Here is a 16,090-nt window from a genome sequence, read left to right on the forward strand (position 1 = left end):
CCTGTCAGTGATAGTAGACTATTAATCTCAGGATGGTGGACAGAACGTGTTCACTTTTCTGACAGTGTATTAATATCTGCCGAGCCTTTAATCAGGCCACAATGTCAGGATTATTTTAAGACCTGGCAGAACTGCTGTGCCACTCCTCTCTGGATGAACCAAAGACAGACTGTCCAACATCAGAGACAAAAAATGAGTTCATTACTGTAATTTGGCCTGTCTTTCTCTCCCATCTCTCCTTCTCCACCCCTTTTCCCCTCTTCACCAGGCCTTGTGTCTTAAACACCCATAATAGCGATGCATTACTCCAGTAATAAAGGGCTGTTAGCAAAGCAGACCGCCCACCCTCCATCTGCTGCCTCCCTTGTACACACAGCCACAAAGGCAAGGACAGAAAACAGTCTCCTTCAGGTCACAGAAGATAGATTCTGCTGACCAAGGGCCTCTCTATTGGTTGGGGGTGCGGGGGGGTGGATGTGGAATGAGGCATGGTACAACTGTTTTCATTAATCACTGTCGCAGGGAAAGAAGCTAATAGAAGGCAGGAAAAGGAAACACAGACCACCATGTTCACTGGTTTATCCTGTCCTGTCCTCAAAGTGAAATAAAGGCTAGCTCACCCTTTCCTGACCCCAGGCAGCAGCACAAACACAGAGAGGCTGGACAGTATGAACATAAATAGACTAGTCTCCTGCTTCTATTTGTTGTTGTTTTTTTTTCATCACAAGAAATTTATTACCAGTGGGAAAGAGACTGGGGGCAAAACTAGGATGCTATATAACCAGGAACCAGGAATGAAAATACTTTAAAATGAGATTTTATTTTTAAACGTTGTGCTCGTAAGGGAGGGAAATACTTGCACTAAGGATGTATTTTCTTTTCTTTTTATTGCTGGGTTTATATCTTGATGATTGACCATTTTTTTTTCAATTTTACATGATGACATAATGCTGTTCTCCTGGTAACAAACATTAAGCCCGGACTGTTTTGTGGTATGTCTGTGTTGACAGCATTATCAAATCAAGTTTATTTTAAAGCACATTTAAAAACAACCCGAGTCGACCAAAGTGCTGCATTATAGCCCTTTTATCTTTTTTTATGCTACTGTGAGAAGTCATTCCTGCTGTTTTGTTGTCATGCATTTGAGATTACGGGTTGTGTCTTTGTTCTTCCTGTTCTAAGTCATCCGTTAAAGCCTCTGTTGGAGTGTCACTACTGATAAAGCTGTTTACACAGGTGACACATTTTGCTGTTTCTAGCTCTAGTTGTGAGTGTGAAAAGACTGTGTTCAGTCAACGCGTGACATCTGGGTGTCGGTCAGCAGACTGTCATAGTCACCTCTGCTCCCTTCCTTGGCTGGGAAATAAACCTAAAATAGATTTTGCTTGACTAGAGAAACCTAAAATAAATATCCGGCTGCAAGAGAAGCAGATACTGGGAACATAATTTTTCCAAGATTCTTTGTTTGTTTTGGCGGCAGGATCTCTCTCATGGTGTCTTGGGGCGATGGATATTTCATGCTTGATGCAGTAGATTCAGCAGAGATTGAGACAAAGTATTATCAAATTTACACTTCACCAAATCTAGACATTTAGACTTTATATAGTGGAAGATTTTCAGAAAAAATCCCTGCTTATACTAGCACATTGGCATACATGTGTACGATTCAAGCACCAAATTTTGAATGGGAGAGATGGTTTTTGTAAATCTACCTCCTTGGCCTTCGCGGACACAGACGCTGTCTGTATTGAAGATGAGTGCTGTTGGCATTGTTCACTACACTGCAGCCTGGCAGATATTCCATTATTCACAGTTCGCCAACTGTAACAGACAAACATATTTCCCAGAACAGTTCTTGCCGCTACATTATGCATCCACATGACACAACACAGTATCTTGTGCTGTCCCTTCTAAGCCGTGTGTTAAATACAGTGACACTGCTTGTGAATGAAGCTGTGTTCATAACTGTAGCAGTCTGTAACAGGAAAGAGGATTGTGGATGGTTTGGAAGTAGACCTAACTGAAAAGGTATCACTATCAATCTACTACACATTTGGGTCATGCATGCATTAACCTGCATTTGACCTAGTCAGAAGCATATATACTTTATTATTACAATGTTTCCAACTCATCCCGAGTGTATTTGATGTAGTCTGGCTTGTAGCTAATCTTGATGTGGCCCACATTTTTATCTGAAAATAGTTCACCATCCTCCTCAACAGAGAAACGTAAACAGTTGTCTGGAAACACAAACGATCATATTGAAGGCCAGTGGACAGAGCTGAAGCAAAGCTTGGGGGCACACAAATTCATCCTATCATGTTCAAAGTGAAACCTTACAGCTATAACAGGACTTGCCATCTTCAATGAAGCAAAAACCTAGTGCCCTGTTCTCTGTGAAGTGAAGGGTTAACTAGATAACTCATGGGGTTTCAGATGGTTGCAGTACTAGGAGAAGTGAAACATAGAACATGAAAAAAGCATTTAGGTCAATGTTGGAAGTCTAGCCGCCTCTATTACGGCATGGTATGGTCTTCCATGCAGAAGTCAGTGTTTGAGGAGGTGAATTAACTGAAACACCTTACCCCCACCGGACCATAGCATAGGATGTGATCGCTGAGAGAGGGACCTACTTGTGTTTCATGGGGTTGCCCGCTTCCTCTAGGACCTTTGCTTCCAGCGTCAATACAGTCTTTTTTTGTTAGCGTATTTATTACATTGTCCATGTTAAATCCTTTTTACACCAGTAGAAGGAGGCTATATGATCAACCTGGTCCCTATTTTACTAAAGTTTACACATCGCTCATATATAGGGACATTACTCCTGGATAAAAATGCAAACCCTGTGAGTTTGCAGCGTGTGTGTATCTGACATCTGAAATACCCAAGAGGGAACAAAGCTGCTTTCCAAGGACAAGCCGGCCAATGTTTTTACTCTTCTCCTCTCTGTCCTCAGATGTTCAGGTTAATGAATAAAACTGCTGATATCAGCCTTTTGTCGGTTTATTTCCCCAGTTTAACAAGGGGGCAAAGGTAAACTCACACTTTTCACACATTTTCTTTCTTCAAGTTATGTTAGTGGAGTGGACTACAAAGACTCATATTTCAGTGAATTTTGGCTGTAAATTTCTATTTTTTATTTGTTATAGCAAATTTGCCTCATCAGGTCCTTGTTTTCCTTCTATCTAACTACATCAGATAAAAAGGCAAAGTGGCATTGGCGTTGAATATGCAAAACTATCCCTCCTGTATAATTTGCAGGCTTGATGATGCTGCGAGCGGTTGGATCAGATATGGGTACATGTGAACATTTAGCTGAACATCTGCCTCTTGTTGCTGTAATTTGCTTCACCACCATCTGTTAGGCATTGGCTGGAAGCACCAACAAAGATATACATCTATCTTGTTATAAACTCTTCTCAAATACACTAATTAGCCGTATTCGGTGATATGCTCTACATAGTTCCAAAACTAATACAGCCCTACATACCCCTTGGTGGGAGTTTATTACAAGATAACAGGGTACAGAGAATTTAGGTCAGCAGTATGATCATTTTTATAGCTGAACTGAATGTGCTGTTTTTTGGGGGGTCATTTTGAGGAATACAAACTGCTTTTCACTATGTTTTAAATATAACTGTCTCTGTTACAATGTTCTAACCCACTTGCGGTGTGCTAACATTTTCTTCTGTGTTTTTGTTTCTGTGCTATAGATCCAACTCTTCCAGCTGTCGCTCTGCATTGGCGGCACGCTGTGAGAAAAGACTCCACTCCGCTGTGCCTCAGCGCTCCTCAGACACTTGTCCTTGACATCCAAATGCTGCATGTCGATTGTCGTGCCAGCCGCCTTCTGTGAGTTATGACGACGGCTGCTTCATTGACTCAGGAAAGAGGCTCCTCCTCCGCTCAACAGTGAGCAGATCACATGATGTAATGAAGAAGGGTCCTGAAAGTCTGCTCTTCAAGGAGTCTGCCAACAGGATATGAGTATTTTGAGCCCTGGGACGGATAACAAATCGAACCTTGTGGGAATTGTGGGAGGCCCAGAAGAATACTCCAGAGCCATGCAGTCAGAAGATCTATTTGGCAGGAAACTCAAAGCCCTAAATGGTAGCATGGGACCACCAGCCTCCAACATGCAGGGCAAACCTGAATGCGCAGGCAAAACAAATGGTACTCCAGCCATGCCTAAAATGGGCGTCAGGGCAAGGGTGACAGAATGGCCACCAAGGAAAGATGGATGGGACGGGCGGCCTTCACCGAACTATCAGAGTGTGATACCAGTATTTCAGAATGGTCAGCAGGAACATACTGTGGAAATATTGGAACAAGGCGAATCAGTTTGTCTGGAGGTAGACTACTCTGACAAATACACACTGAGTGACCTCCTCAGTCACTCCCCGCTGAAGGGTCTCCATCCTATCCGTCAACGAAGTAACAGTGATGTTACCATTAGTGACATTGACTCTGAGGACATAATGGACCAGAATGCTGTTAATCCCAACACTGGGGCATCGCTGCATCGTGAATACGGCAGCACATCCTCCATTGACCGTCAAGGCCTGGGTGGAGATGGCTTCTTTACCATGCTTAGGGGTTACCGAGTGGACACCCTGGACCACCGTAGCATACCACCTCTGGGTTTCCCTGAGTTGTTGCGCTGTGATGCCTCCCTCTCCCCCAGCCTGCAGACAGCAGCCCAGATTGCCAGGGGTGAGATAGTCCACATTCCAGGCTACGACTACATAGACAGCTCTCTCCTCTATAGCCGGGAACGAGAGAAGTCCTTCATGAGGCGGCTTAAATCGGAATCATCTGAACCTTCTCTGTTCAGGAAACTGCGGACCATAAAGAGTGAGAGTGATGCCTTGCGTCTCTCAATAGAGGATGACCGGCGACCACTCAGCTTCCAAAAATGCTTTGCGCACTATGACGTCCAGAGTGTTCTTTTCAACATCAGCGAGGCGGTGGCAAGCAGAGCTAACCTGAGCCAGAGGAAGAACACCACTACTGGGGCTTCAGCTGCCTCAGCTGGAGTAGGGCCTGGAGTTGGTGGAGTGTCCGGAGGTGGAGTTGTGGCTGGACCCGGAGCAGGGACAGATGGCGGTGCAGCAGGGTGCAGCAGTGGAAATGCCCCCATGTTTGAGTCTCCGCTAGGCAGCAGGGAGGATCTGAACCCCAAGGAGAACTTGGATGCTGATGAGGGGGACGGGAAGAGCAACAGTTTAGTGCTGAGCTGTCCACACTTTCGCAACGAGATTGGTGGTGAGGGCGAGAGGAGGATCTCCCTCTCCAGAGCCAACAGTGCTAGCTACAGTGGTGTGTCAGAAAGCTGCTCTTTTGAATCATCTTTAAGTTCCCACTGCACCAATGCAGGAGTCTCTGTACTGGAGGTGCCCCGAGAAAACCAGCCTATCCACAGGGAGAAGGTCAAACGCTACATCATTGAGCACATTGACCTTGGCGCATACTACTACCACAAGTTCTTCTATGGGAAAGGTAAGGAATGCTTATAATGAATGTGTGATAACAGTGATTATACAGGAAGAGTTAAATGACTCAATTTTGAAGATTGTTAGACTTTCCAGGCCAAATCCATTTCCTTGAAACATGACTACGCTCAATGCTGTGTGAGAGCAAGTTCCCAAATGGAACAGCCTCTGCTCATTGGGTCATATCTTGACGGCCCCGTTAATTTTGTAGGACCAGATGAAATAACGGCCAGAACAATAGCAGGCTTGTGTTGGGTGTGAGGGTGTGTGTTTCAGTTCCTCTGCAGAGGAGTGGTCATGTCCTCCTTGTGATATTGTCCTGAACCCTGCGGAGAAACTGTGATTAGTCATGTGAGAAGAGAGAGGTGAGCGAGAGGGTGTGTTGCAGCTGTTCCCAGTGGGGGCCGCAGGGGTGTGAGGACCCCTCCTATGAAACTTTAGGGTCAGGAAAACTATGCCAAGGTCCCAGGTTCCCTCATTAAAACACCTATGAGACTGACACGGAAAATACCATGCTTACCCCAGCTCATCACCACATTATACATGTATGTTTTTCCCACTGTCTGTGGATCTCTGTTCACTGCTCTCAGCGGATTGAATTACCCATTCTTAAGCCTCCCCAGAAAACAGCTGCTTCACCTTTCACACTGAGAGATGCCTCATCAAAAAGATTCACTGCATTAAAATATTCCTGAGACAATTTCAGATCTGCTCCAATTACAGTATGATTACTGTACTCTGAATATCATTTACCGTGAAATGTTGCCTCACTCACTACCAAAACTGCTGTAGTGTTGTTATGTATTAACCTTTCTATGGTAATGCAGGCCAAATGCCCCGTGCTGCCGTCAGTTTCATTTTGATGTTATAGCTTTTACAGAAGAGGTCTTTTTTTACAGTATGGGGATGTAGCCCTTGCCCTTTTTTCATGAGGTGTTTTATCGGAGAGACAAGTCTGTCATCACCTCTGCTTCACCACAAACACACACACACATAAAAACAGGCACACAATCGCGCGCACACACACAAACATGACAGCGTGTCACCACTTTAGGGAAAGCTTTTATCAACCTGGGCTGAACATTGATCTTATTGATTGCCTGAAGACCTCCTTCCCATAGCAACAGCAGTGTTGCCCCCCATGGCTGCCCTAATGGACACGTTTCATCCACACCCATCCTTGTGTTAATTGCTGAGAGTGAAGGTGAGCACAGAGAAATGTTCCCCATTTAGCAGATGAATGTGAAAACAAACCCTGCATATACATCTGCACACTGATGTTTAAACATCCATGTGAATTAACATTAAGAAAACACATTAGTGGAGATTAGTAGAGACTTTCAAGTGCATTCAGTCAAGACAACATGCCAAAAAAAAAATTATATGGTAAAGTTAAAAATAAGGTAATTTGTTAATTCTACTACAAAAGTAAGCAGATTCCTTTATTTGCTCAGTGTTTTGCCACTTTACATCTGTCATAAGTAAGAACGATGGAAAGCACTCTGGCGTGGACTCTGGATGGATGGATGATGGGTTCTTGTCAGAACATATCTTTGCTGCCCAGTAGTCATCACTGGGCAGTCTGGGACTGGGTTGCGGCTGGGTCGCTGATAATTCCTTATGTAAACCGTGTCTTATATGGAGATATGTGACCTCAAATTAAGTTTTAGTGCCACAAATGTAAAAAGTAAGGCCATAGAGTGTAGGACTTGGTACTGTAGACTTTGAAGGCATTTCTGAAGTGTGGAGTGACACACGGGAAAGAGGCATTATTTGCCAACGGATGAAAAATGGATGACTTTGATTTGTCATGTCAAATTGTCAACACAAAGTCATGAGGACCAGTGACATGTTATATAAATGTCTCGACAAAAGACTTTACAATCGACACTGTCTCCCTCACTGTGCCGTCGGTAGCCGGATCTCTTGTGCCCTCACATACATAGGCAGCCCTCCTACCACCATTGACCTTATGTGTCACAGAGCATTTCCCCTCAGTCCACTGTCCCTGAAAAGCCATGTATTCCTCAGACGGTTAATCCCGCACTGCCGACATACAGTAAATTTATTATTCATGCTGATCCGTTCTTTGCCCAAAAATTAATGCCACAATGACAAGAATCAGAGTATTTACATTGCATGCACTGCATGGATGCAATGTCTAAACGTCTGCAGAAATCTCTTTGGGAATGTCAGTGCTTTGAGTCCCTGCTGAGGTTTTTCTTTTGTTGTCTGCTGAATCCAGGTCTTTCTCCCCAGCTTTACCCTGGATTAGGGAGTGTTTGCACACAAAAAGTATTTCCCTGAGCAAAGCCCTTCCCCCCTGCCCATGTCCTATACACACACACATAACACTCATACACACATAACTATCTATGTTTTACAATGATACTATATCACAATATTCTCATTAAGTACACTGTATTTGTAATGTCTTATTTAGGCGGTTACTACTTTTTATTTATTAAGACGGAAATTAGTAATGGATCTATAATGCTTAAAACAAACAAGACTAAAGGTCTAGAGCCCTGCTAGCCCCCCTAGTGTTTATTACATTTATCACTATAACTCACAATACAAACCTGCAGGAAAGAAGGAACACCACATGGCAACTCTGCCATGTGGTGCCAGTCTGGTGTGTAACTGTCATCTAACTATGTATCAATCCGGCCTTTAAACTTCAACATGACTTATTCTTGACTGAATTGTTCAGTCAGCATCAACATCCACAGGCCCTGGGTTTTGAACAAAGTCCATAAGTTGGTTTGTCAATCCCTCAAATGTCAGAAAGTGTTCTGCTTATGTTCCACTAAAGGACAAAAATACTCTGAGCCTGACCAGAGGGGACATCCTGGTGGCCTAGTGGGTTATGGCACATACCATGTAACTACTTTGTCCTATGTTTAAATGTAGCCAGGAGTCTGTATCCTTGTCTGTCTCTCCCAATATATTCTTCTTCCTGCACAGTCTATAGAATGACAGCAGTATGCCTATGTCTAACCGTGGTGGTGTGAGTCCAGATACAAAAAGCCCCAATAAATTCATCACTCAAGTCTATTTCTGTGTACTGATGACAATTTTCACAACTTTGCAAGATTTCTTGGAACTAGAGGTTTTTCAGTTCATTGAAGTTGATGTCAACTCAGAGCACATAATGTGATGTCTGCTGTGTGTAGATAACTCCGATCTTTCTTGCTCGACCTGCAGAACATCAAAACTATTTTGGCGTAGATGACAATCTGGGCCCTGTGGCAGTCAGTGTCCGCAGGGAGCGACTGGACGATGGGAAGGAGAAAGATGGAATGCAGTACAATTATCGAGTCACCTTCAGAACAAGTCAGGTAAATATCATACACCAATGTGCACTTTTACTGTCCTGCTTATTGTCAGATTAGCCTTGAACTATTACAGATGCATGGCACAGCAAACCTGCGTGATTTCCAACGCTCTATTAAAGAATTGACTTACAAGCCAGAACATTCTTTTAAAGGATATTTCATGCTTTTAAATGATATTTCTCATATATTGCATTCAGCCTGACATGTTAAGGTCACTCAGTTCGGGGCTCAGTCAAGCAGTACAAGAGTGTAGGGATGCTTCAGTACCCCTGAAAACAAGAGGAGGAATCTGCTCCTAGTACCCTAATGTGTCCAGTGATTCTTTGTCAGTTGTGACTCAGTTGGCCAGTCATGCAAACACTGAGGCAGTCTATCAGAATCGGTGGGATCGTCCTCGCTCGCTCACACTCTCACACATCCACGCGTGCACGCATATGCACGCGCGTGTACACACAGCATGATTAATCCACAAACTGGGATGCACAGTCTCCCAGAAGCCTTTCCTTGATTGATGCTGGGTGGTCTCATTCACTGAATAATTCAGGTGCAACAGATGTGTCAGGCAGGGAAATGTCACTGATATCCAGTGCCATTCTTGGTTTAAAGCACCACTCCCACGATAAAACAATGTATCTGGGTCATGGTGGCCCTGCAAGTAGCACGCAGAAAATGTTTTAACTCCCCAACCACTGGAGCGTCTATTTGCATGTACTCATATCATTTAGCATCAGCGCTCTCTGTCCCACTCTCACTCTCCTTTCCTCTCTGAGTCTGTTAAGTAATCTGCTTTTCAGAAAGCATCTCTGTCGGACAGCCATTGACTGCTGACATTCATGTCCACAGGCTGAGTGGATGGAAATGGGATTTACGGGCATAAATGTGTCTGACATTCCAAACAACAACACAGAGTGGGTGTTTTGAAACTGTTTGGGTCAACGTTTACTGGCACATTAATGATCTTAATAGTAAAATACCACTTAACATCTAGTGCTTAATCTTAATTATTTAGAATGTGAGCTCCTAATGCCTTCCAATGGAGCCACTGCCCTAATTAATATGGCATAACATAAAAGGATTATCACTGGCTCACACAGCAGATAGCATACAGTATAAGCCTGGTTTTCAATTTGAACATTTTGAAATAATATATAATGGCCCAAGCAAAGTGCGGACTATGAGATCCAAATGAATGGAAAGCACTGATTCACAGGTATATTAAATGGGAAGTGCGCACATGCGACTGAGCACATCAAGACCTAACAAGACAAACGGAAGACAGTTGACTTAACTGGTGAAACTTCACCATCGGTCAATTTTTTTCAGCTGACCACACTACGTGGAGCAATCCTAGAGGACGCCATTCCATCTACTGCAAGACATGGGACGGCCCGCGGCCTGCCGCTGAAAGAGGTGCTCGAATATGTCATCCCTGAGCTTAATATCCAGTGTCTGAGGCTTGCCCTCAACTCCCCCAAGGTCCCGGAGCAGCTACTCAAGTTGGACGAGCAGGGGGTGAGTACACTGAGATGTCCTCAATGTGCCACCACAGTGTCCTGATGATTGTTGAGCAGCACTGCAGCACTGGACCAATCTGCGGTTAAGTGTCTTGAAAAGGGAAATTTGTCGAACGGTAGTTATTAAAGGAATAGTACGACATTTTGGTAAATGCGTCTGTTTACTCTTTGTACAAAAGGCACAATGTAAAAACTAAAATTTGTTGTTTTATGGGGTTCGGGTTATGTTATATGCAGGATTAATACTTGTCTGGATGAAATGACTTGAGTCTTTTCATCACTGTGAGGTTGCCAGGCAACCAGTGGAGACTCCAGGAAGTCACTGCGTTCAGATAAGAAATGGTACGCCACGTAAACCCTTCAAAACTATTTTTTTCTTATTACACTTCGGGTTTTATGTGGATGAAACAAACGAGATATAGCGTGATAATTACTGAACTTTCAAGGTGCCAGTAGATGGTTTTTGTTACTTTCCCACAGAGCAAGGCTATCTGTTTCCCCCTTTATGCTAAGCTAACCAGCTGCTTGCTGTAGCGGCAGATATGAGAGCGATATAAATCATCTCATCTTACTCTTTGTAAATAAGCATATTTACCAAAATAAGGAACTATTCCTTGAAGCCGTAGCCTCCTCCGCACAGATTTTCCAATACAGTAGTTTCATTTTAAAACCATCACTGCCAAATTCAGTGTTATGAATAATGTTTCCGAATGATGGGCTGTATTGATATTAAAGTATGGATTTTTTTAAAGGTATAATCTGTCTCTGTTTCTGACATTTGCGTCAGATATACATGCAAACGGGAGCAATTAACTTCAAATAGCAGGAACCTTTTATCCCATATGTGGGTTGCTTATTATAGATGAACACAGACTCACTGTTGGAGCCACAAGACTGCCAATATCACACTTGGATTCAAAAGAATCAATATGAATCCCACACTCTCTGTAGCTAGCATCGACTACTTTGACACACATTTTCTGCTGATAGGACACTCAAGCTAAAGTAACTCACTTTTGACAACTTACTTATCTGGGAGCAGGTGATTTGGTATTCTGCCTGAATGGTGGTAAATGTCATCTTGCATTATCTCTGTTTGAATAAAATGGCTGTTAGTGGTATGGGCTATTTTTGCATGTGTCAGAAATAGAATCATTGTGTGATCTTAAGGCCTTTCATTTCTCATCTAATGAAAATGCAGGATGGAAAGGAGCAGTGGGGGATTAGCTAGTGCGGTATTGCTTATTTTACTATCAGAGAATTGGCTGCTTATTAGTGTAATTACATTCATTAGCATGAGCCTATCCTTCCGATTGACAGGGGAAAGGCTCTTATAATAGAAAGTGTCAGCCATGTCCCTCTTGTATATTAAGGTTGTGTTACTCACACAAACAAGAGCAGTGTAGTGTCCTCTCTAACGCAAGTTAAATGCACTTAAGACGATGACAGACTTTGTGTATCCAATTATTACAAAGTAACTTTGTAAGTAAGTGCTCTAGGAAGTTCTTCCTGCCAGATCTGAAGGAGCTGATACGGGAGATTATTCATCTTCCGCACCTCTACTCCCCATGGCTTTGGTATTAGAGACTGTCTTCAGATACAGACTTTGATAAAACACTGAAACTGACACATGGTTGGGGGGGTGCAATAAAGTAATCTAAGAAACTTCTTTCAGAGGAGGAGAGCCCAGGATAAGTGGGGCTTAAAGCTCTTCCAACTGGCACTCCTCCTCACAGACCTCAAACCAAACGCCCAGTGGAGGCCAGTTTTATATTTGGACATCAGTATTTTTGTACTCTCCTGTTTTAATCATTAATGTTGCACTTGCCGTGTTTAATATGCCAAGCACCCCGTAATCTTCTTTTTAACCAAGCTGGACTTTCACCGCCCAGTGCATGTGTTTATGAGAGGAAGCTAATATTGGACAGGAAGAACTGCAGCTCTCAACCGAGAACTAGAGTAGTCTGCCAGGCCTGTTGTTTGTTTATTTGAGTGCATCATTTTCTTCTACCGCATGCAGAAAGCTTTATCTGAGGATTTTTTTTGTGTGTATGCACACTGTAGAGGATTCCTCTGTTTTTGTGTTGGAGTGTGCATATGTGTGTGAAAAGCCTTCTTTTTTTGCCGTGAACAGAAAGCACGCCTGGGGGACTGGGAGTATCCTGGAGCTAGACAGCCTTCACAATATCCTCATGATCAGTTCTGCAGAAAGAATATCCATGAAAGCAGTGTTGTAGACTGTGCTGTAATTGTCCTGGATGTAAGAAGAGAACAGAGCATATGTGAATGTATTTTAGATCACATTGTAGATCACAGTGAACCGACAGTGTGCAGATAGATTGGGAAAAGCATTAGGCAGTTAGTCAGAGTTTGAGATGTGATTTTAGGTGATAGAAAACACAAAAGATAACATTTTCTAAGAAAGCAATTGATGTAAAATGCCTATATATCTGTTATTTCCATCTAAAGACTAAAATCTGGAATATGACATAATTTAATAGAAACGGTTTTATCAGCTGCATCGGTTTCAGAATTAAAAGTGTCATTTTAAGCTTTAATTTATAATTCATGATAATAAAAGCAGGGATCTGAACAAGATAATGGCTCGCCTGCAGGTGTCTGCATGGTCTCTTTTAAAAATGTAACTACACATAATGGTGTGTGGTGATGGTAAGACAATATTGAAGAGGTCAGAGAAAGGCTACTATTCTTTCCCTCTCAGTAATGCTGAACAAACAACCTTCTTCCTGACCTAGAAAACTATTTTCAATGCGGTGCATTGTATCAAAAGGTGAACAAAGAATAAATGCATGCTACTGCTCAATTGTCTATCAAGTTTTGCAGCTGTCTTACAATAGTCAACAGGTAAAGCCTTTGCAGGATAATAAATCATTCCTGATGCCCACAGCAACAGTCCAACTCTGAAGTATAATTCAGTCTTAAATGAAATTCGTTCCACAAGTTCAAGAGAATCTACCACCTACTGGTCTAGGCTGTTGCAGAGCCAAAAAAAAATCACTTCTCCCTTATGTAAATTAATCTCCCCCTGTCATAATATTGAAACTTGAGGACTGACTTGGTGAAATTATGTAGTGACCAGAATTTGTTCCCCCCTCATCTACATTCCATGTTCCCCTTTTTTAGATATTGTTGCTGTGGAACTTAAACGCTTCTGCCCCAAAACAGCAATAGATGTTTGTGTAATGGTGCATGATGATTGTAACCAGGTTTCAGGAGCCGCATTTTTGGATTTTTGCTGCATCGGGACGCTGCAGTGCAGACAGATGTCACAGTGATGTTGTGTGTTGTGTTAGGACACTGCTGTATCCCTCAGGTGCATCCCGGAGCTCTCCAAGGGGAACGTTGTCCTCATTTCTCTCTCCGCTCATTTGGTCTCTTTCCATCTTTGCATTTTATAGTTGTTGTTTTTTTGTTAAAGAGAAGGAGTGTTTTCAGTACCCTCCAGCTCTGTACAGATAGAGGGAGAGGAAAATTGAAGAAAAAGATATAGAAAGAGAGACAAAATTACTGCTTTCTATCAACTTATTGCTCCGATTTATAGCAAGTGGAATATTTTAGCTAATCACAGATGCGTTAAATGGGATATAGCTGATGCGACCACAAAACACATCAAAGGTGGTTACAAAATGAGCTTCACCTCAGGAGTCTTACTCATCTGTATACGTGTGATGTGTTTGCACTTTTCTGTTAGCACCAAATTTGCACCAAAGGGCAATGCGATTGTCCTTGCCGTCGGCCAGTCTGTTAAGAGGAGCAGGAGGTTAAGTGAGTCCACATAATGCATGATGAAAAATAGAAGACCACATCACTGCACATCATGCCTTTTCCACTGTGCTTGATGGTATAATAGTTCACTGCAGGATCTTTAGTGCAGAGCAGCCTGCCTGATAGAGGAAGTCATTATGGCAACAGTGTCAGGAGCACACCGTGAACCTGTAACGGAGAAAAAAGACAGTTCCACTTTGTTTCTGGTATATAGATCATTTGCTGGCATTCACATTCTGAGAAACCTTTTCGTCTGGCTTATTGACACATTCACCCAGGTTAAAGATTTCACTGTTAACAGCTGTGAATATTGGACCACCACCCCCACCAACCCCCCCGACTCTTCTTTTTTGGGCCAGCATCAGGGAGCTGTAAGCCATAAAAGATTCACGTCGGTGGAGAGAGCTCTCACTCTCACCTTGCAAGAACAATCACTCCGGATGTTTTATTTCTTCCTGTCTCTTCCTGAGACAAGTTCATATCAGGCCTGTCATTTCTGCATAATATTAATGCTTGCAGTGTTAAAACCTGTGAGATCTGGTTGGTATATGTCTATGAATACTCCTCGTTATGAATTAGACATTTATCGTTATTGACGCTCTCTTTGTTGAGCAATGACTGAATCAAGAGTATTTTTACTGGGGTGTTAGGAGATCAATGTTGTTGCCATTCAATGCCTCTTAGTAGTATTTCACTGCTACAATGAGGACAAACACAAGTATTGTTTAAGGAAGTCTCTTTTTTTTTTTTTTTTTTTTTTTTTAGCAAGGATTAAAATGCAATTCCTGGCAGCTTATAGAGTTTTCTGCCATAAACCAAAGCTATCCTGCCATATTTCTGTAATTCATTCTTTTGTTGCCCTATAGCTGCTCTTATGTTGCAGTTATTAGCTCGTCTTGATTTATACTCTGCTCAGAGCTCCTGAGAGTTCATGGCCTGACTTCACAAAGGGGGATTTCAGCTCTTACCTAGAAGGGTTATGAAGGCCTCCACGTTAGCTGTGACATGATGGAAGGCACTCGCATGCTTTGAGTGCATAATGTACAGTATGTATGAGTGGGATGTGTGATACATATCAGCGACAGGAAACGATACTTATTCACTGAGTGTCTGTGTCTGTGTATGTTTCTCATTCCAGCTAAGCTTCCAGCACAAGGTGGGAGTGCTTTACTGCAAGGCGGGCCAGAGCACAGAAGAGGAGATGTACAACAACGAGAGTGCTGGACCAGCACTGGAGGAGTTCCTGGATCTGCTCGGCCAGAGGGTGCGCCTCAAAGGCTTCACCAAGTACAGAGCTCAGCTGGATAACAAGAGTGAGATAAAACACACATTACACGCATATCAAACTAAACATTCCCAAAGTGCAAGTCCACACACTTCTAATCCTGCTGAGTGCAGATACTCTGTTCTGTTTCATAGTGCTTAATGTTTTTTAAGCCTATATATCTTTAAAATTGACATCTGTTCAGTTACATCATCAGCTTATCTAATACAGTGGCCCTTTTATAATGAGGCCTGAGACCTTTACTTGCCTGACCTGTGTTGCAGCGGACTCCACAGGGACGCATTCTCTCTACACCACATATAAGGACTATGAGCTGATGTTTCACGTCTCCACCATGCTCCCCTACACACCCAACAACAGACAGCAGGTCAGTAAACTCCACACACTCTATCCTGTCCAGCCGACCACCATGTTTTCTTTACTGTGTGGTCAGCCAGAGTCTAATGGGGATAATGGTGGTCCCTGACCAGCTTTCTTTGAGGATATCTTCAATCCGGACTCCTTTCCGTCTTCCCTAGTTACTCATTTTTCCACGGCAATGACTTATCAGTTGAGAGCATGAACATTGCCATGGTAACTGTACCCCATAGTAGGATTTTAATCAATGCCTCCCCAGGGGCTGGACCTGACGTGATATTAGATGGGCTTCCGTGTCTGTACTAACAAGTGGAATTA

General features: G+C 42.9%; 1 protein-coding gene across 9 annotated transcripts in view; it reads left to right on the forward strand.

Moving 5' to 3' along the window:
* Window positions 1-16,090, forward strand: part of LOC119916954 (signal-induced proliferation-associated 1-like protein 2) — a 75,874-nt gene that overhangs the window by 23,358 nt on the left and 36,426 nt on the right. For all 9 annotated transcript variants that reach the window (XM_038736956.1, XM_038736955.1, XM_038736957.1 and 6 more), the window contains 5 exons: window positions 3,714-5,499; window positions 8,700-8,833; window positions 10,154-10,342; window positions 15,269-15,443; window positions 15,679-15,782. In XM_038736956.1, coding sequence (XP_038592884.1) covers window positions 3,984-5,499; window positions 8,700-8,833; window positions 10,154-10,342; window positions 15,269-15,443; window positions 15,679-15,782 — 2,118 coding nt within the window. In that variant the 5' untranslated portion in view covers window positions 3,714-3,983. The remainder of the gene's footprint in view (window positions 1-3,713; window positions 5,500-8,699; window positions 8,834-10,153; window positions 10,343-15,268; window positions 15,444-15,678; window positions 15,783-16,090) is intronic.

Source organism: Micropterus salmoides, unplaced genomic scaffold (genome assembly GCF_014851395.1).
Source record: "Micropterus salmoides isolate LMB-PRFRI ecotype aquatic unplaced genomic scaffold, ASM1485139v1 Ms_hic_scaffold_22, whole genome shotgun sequence".
In the NCBI taxonomy this organism is placed as follows: domain Eukaryota; kingdom Metazoa; phylum Chordata; class Actinopteri; order Centrarchiformes; family Centrarchidae; genus Micropterus; species Micropterus salmoides.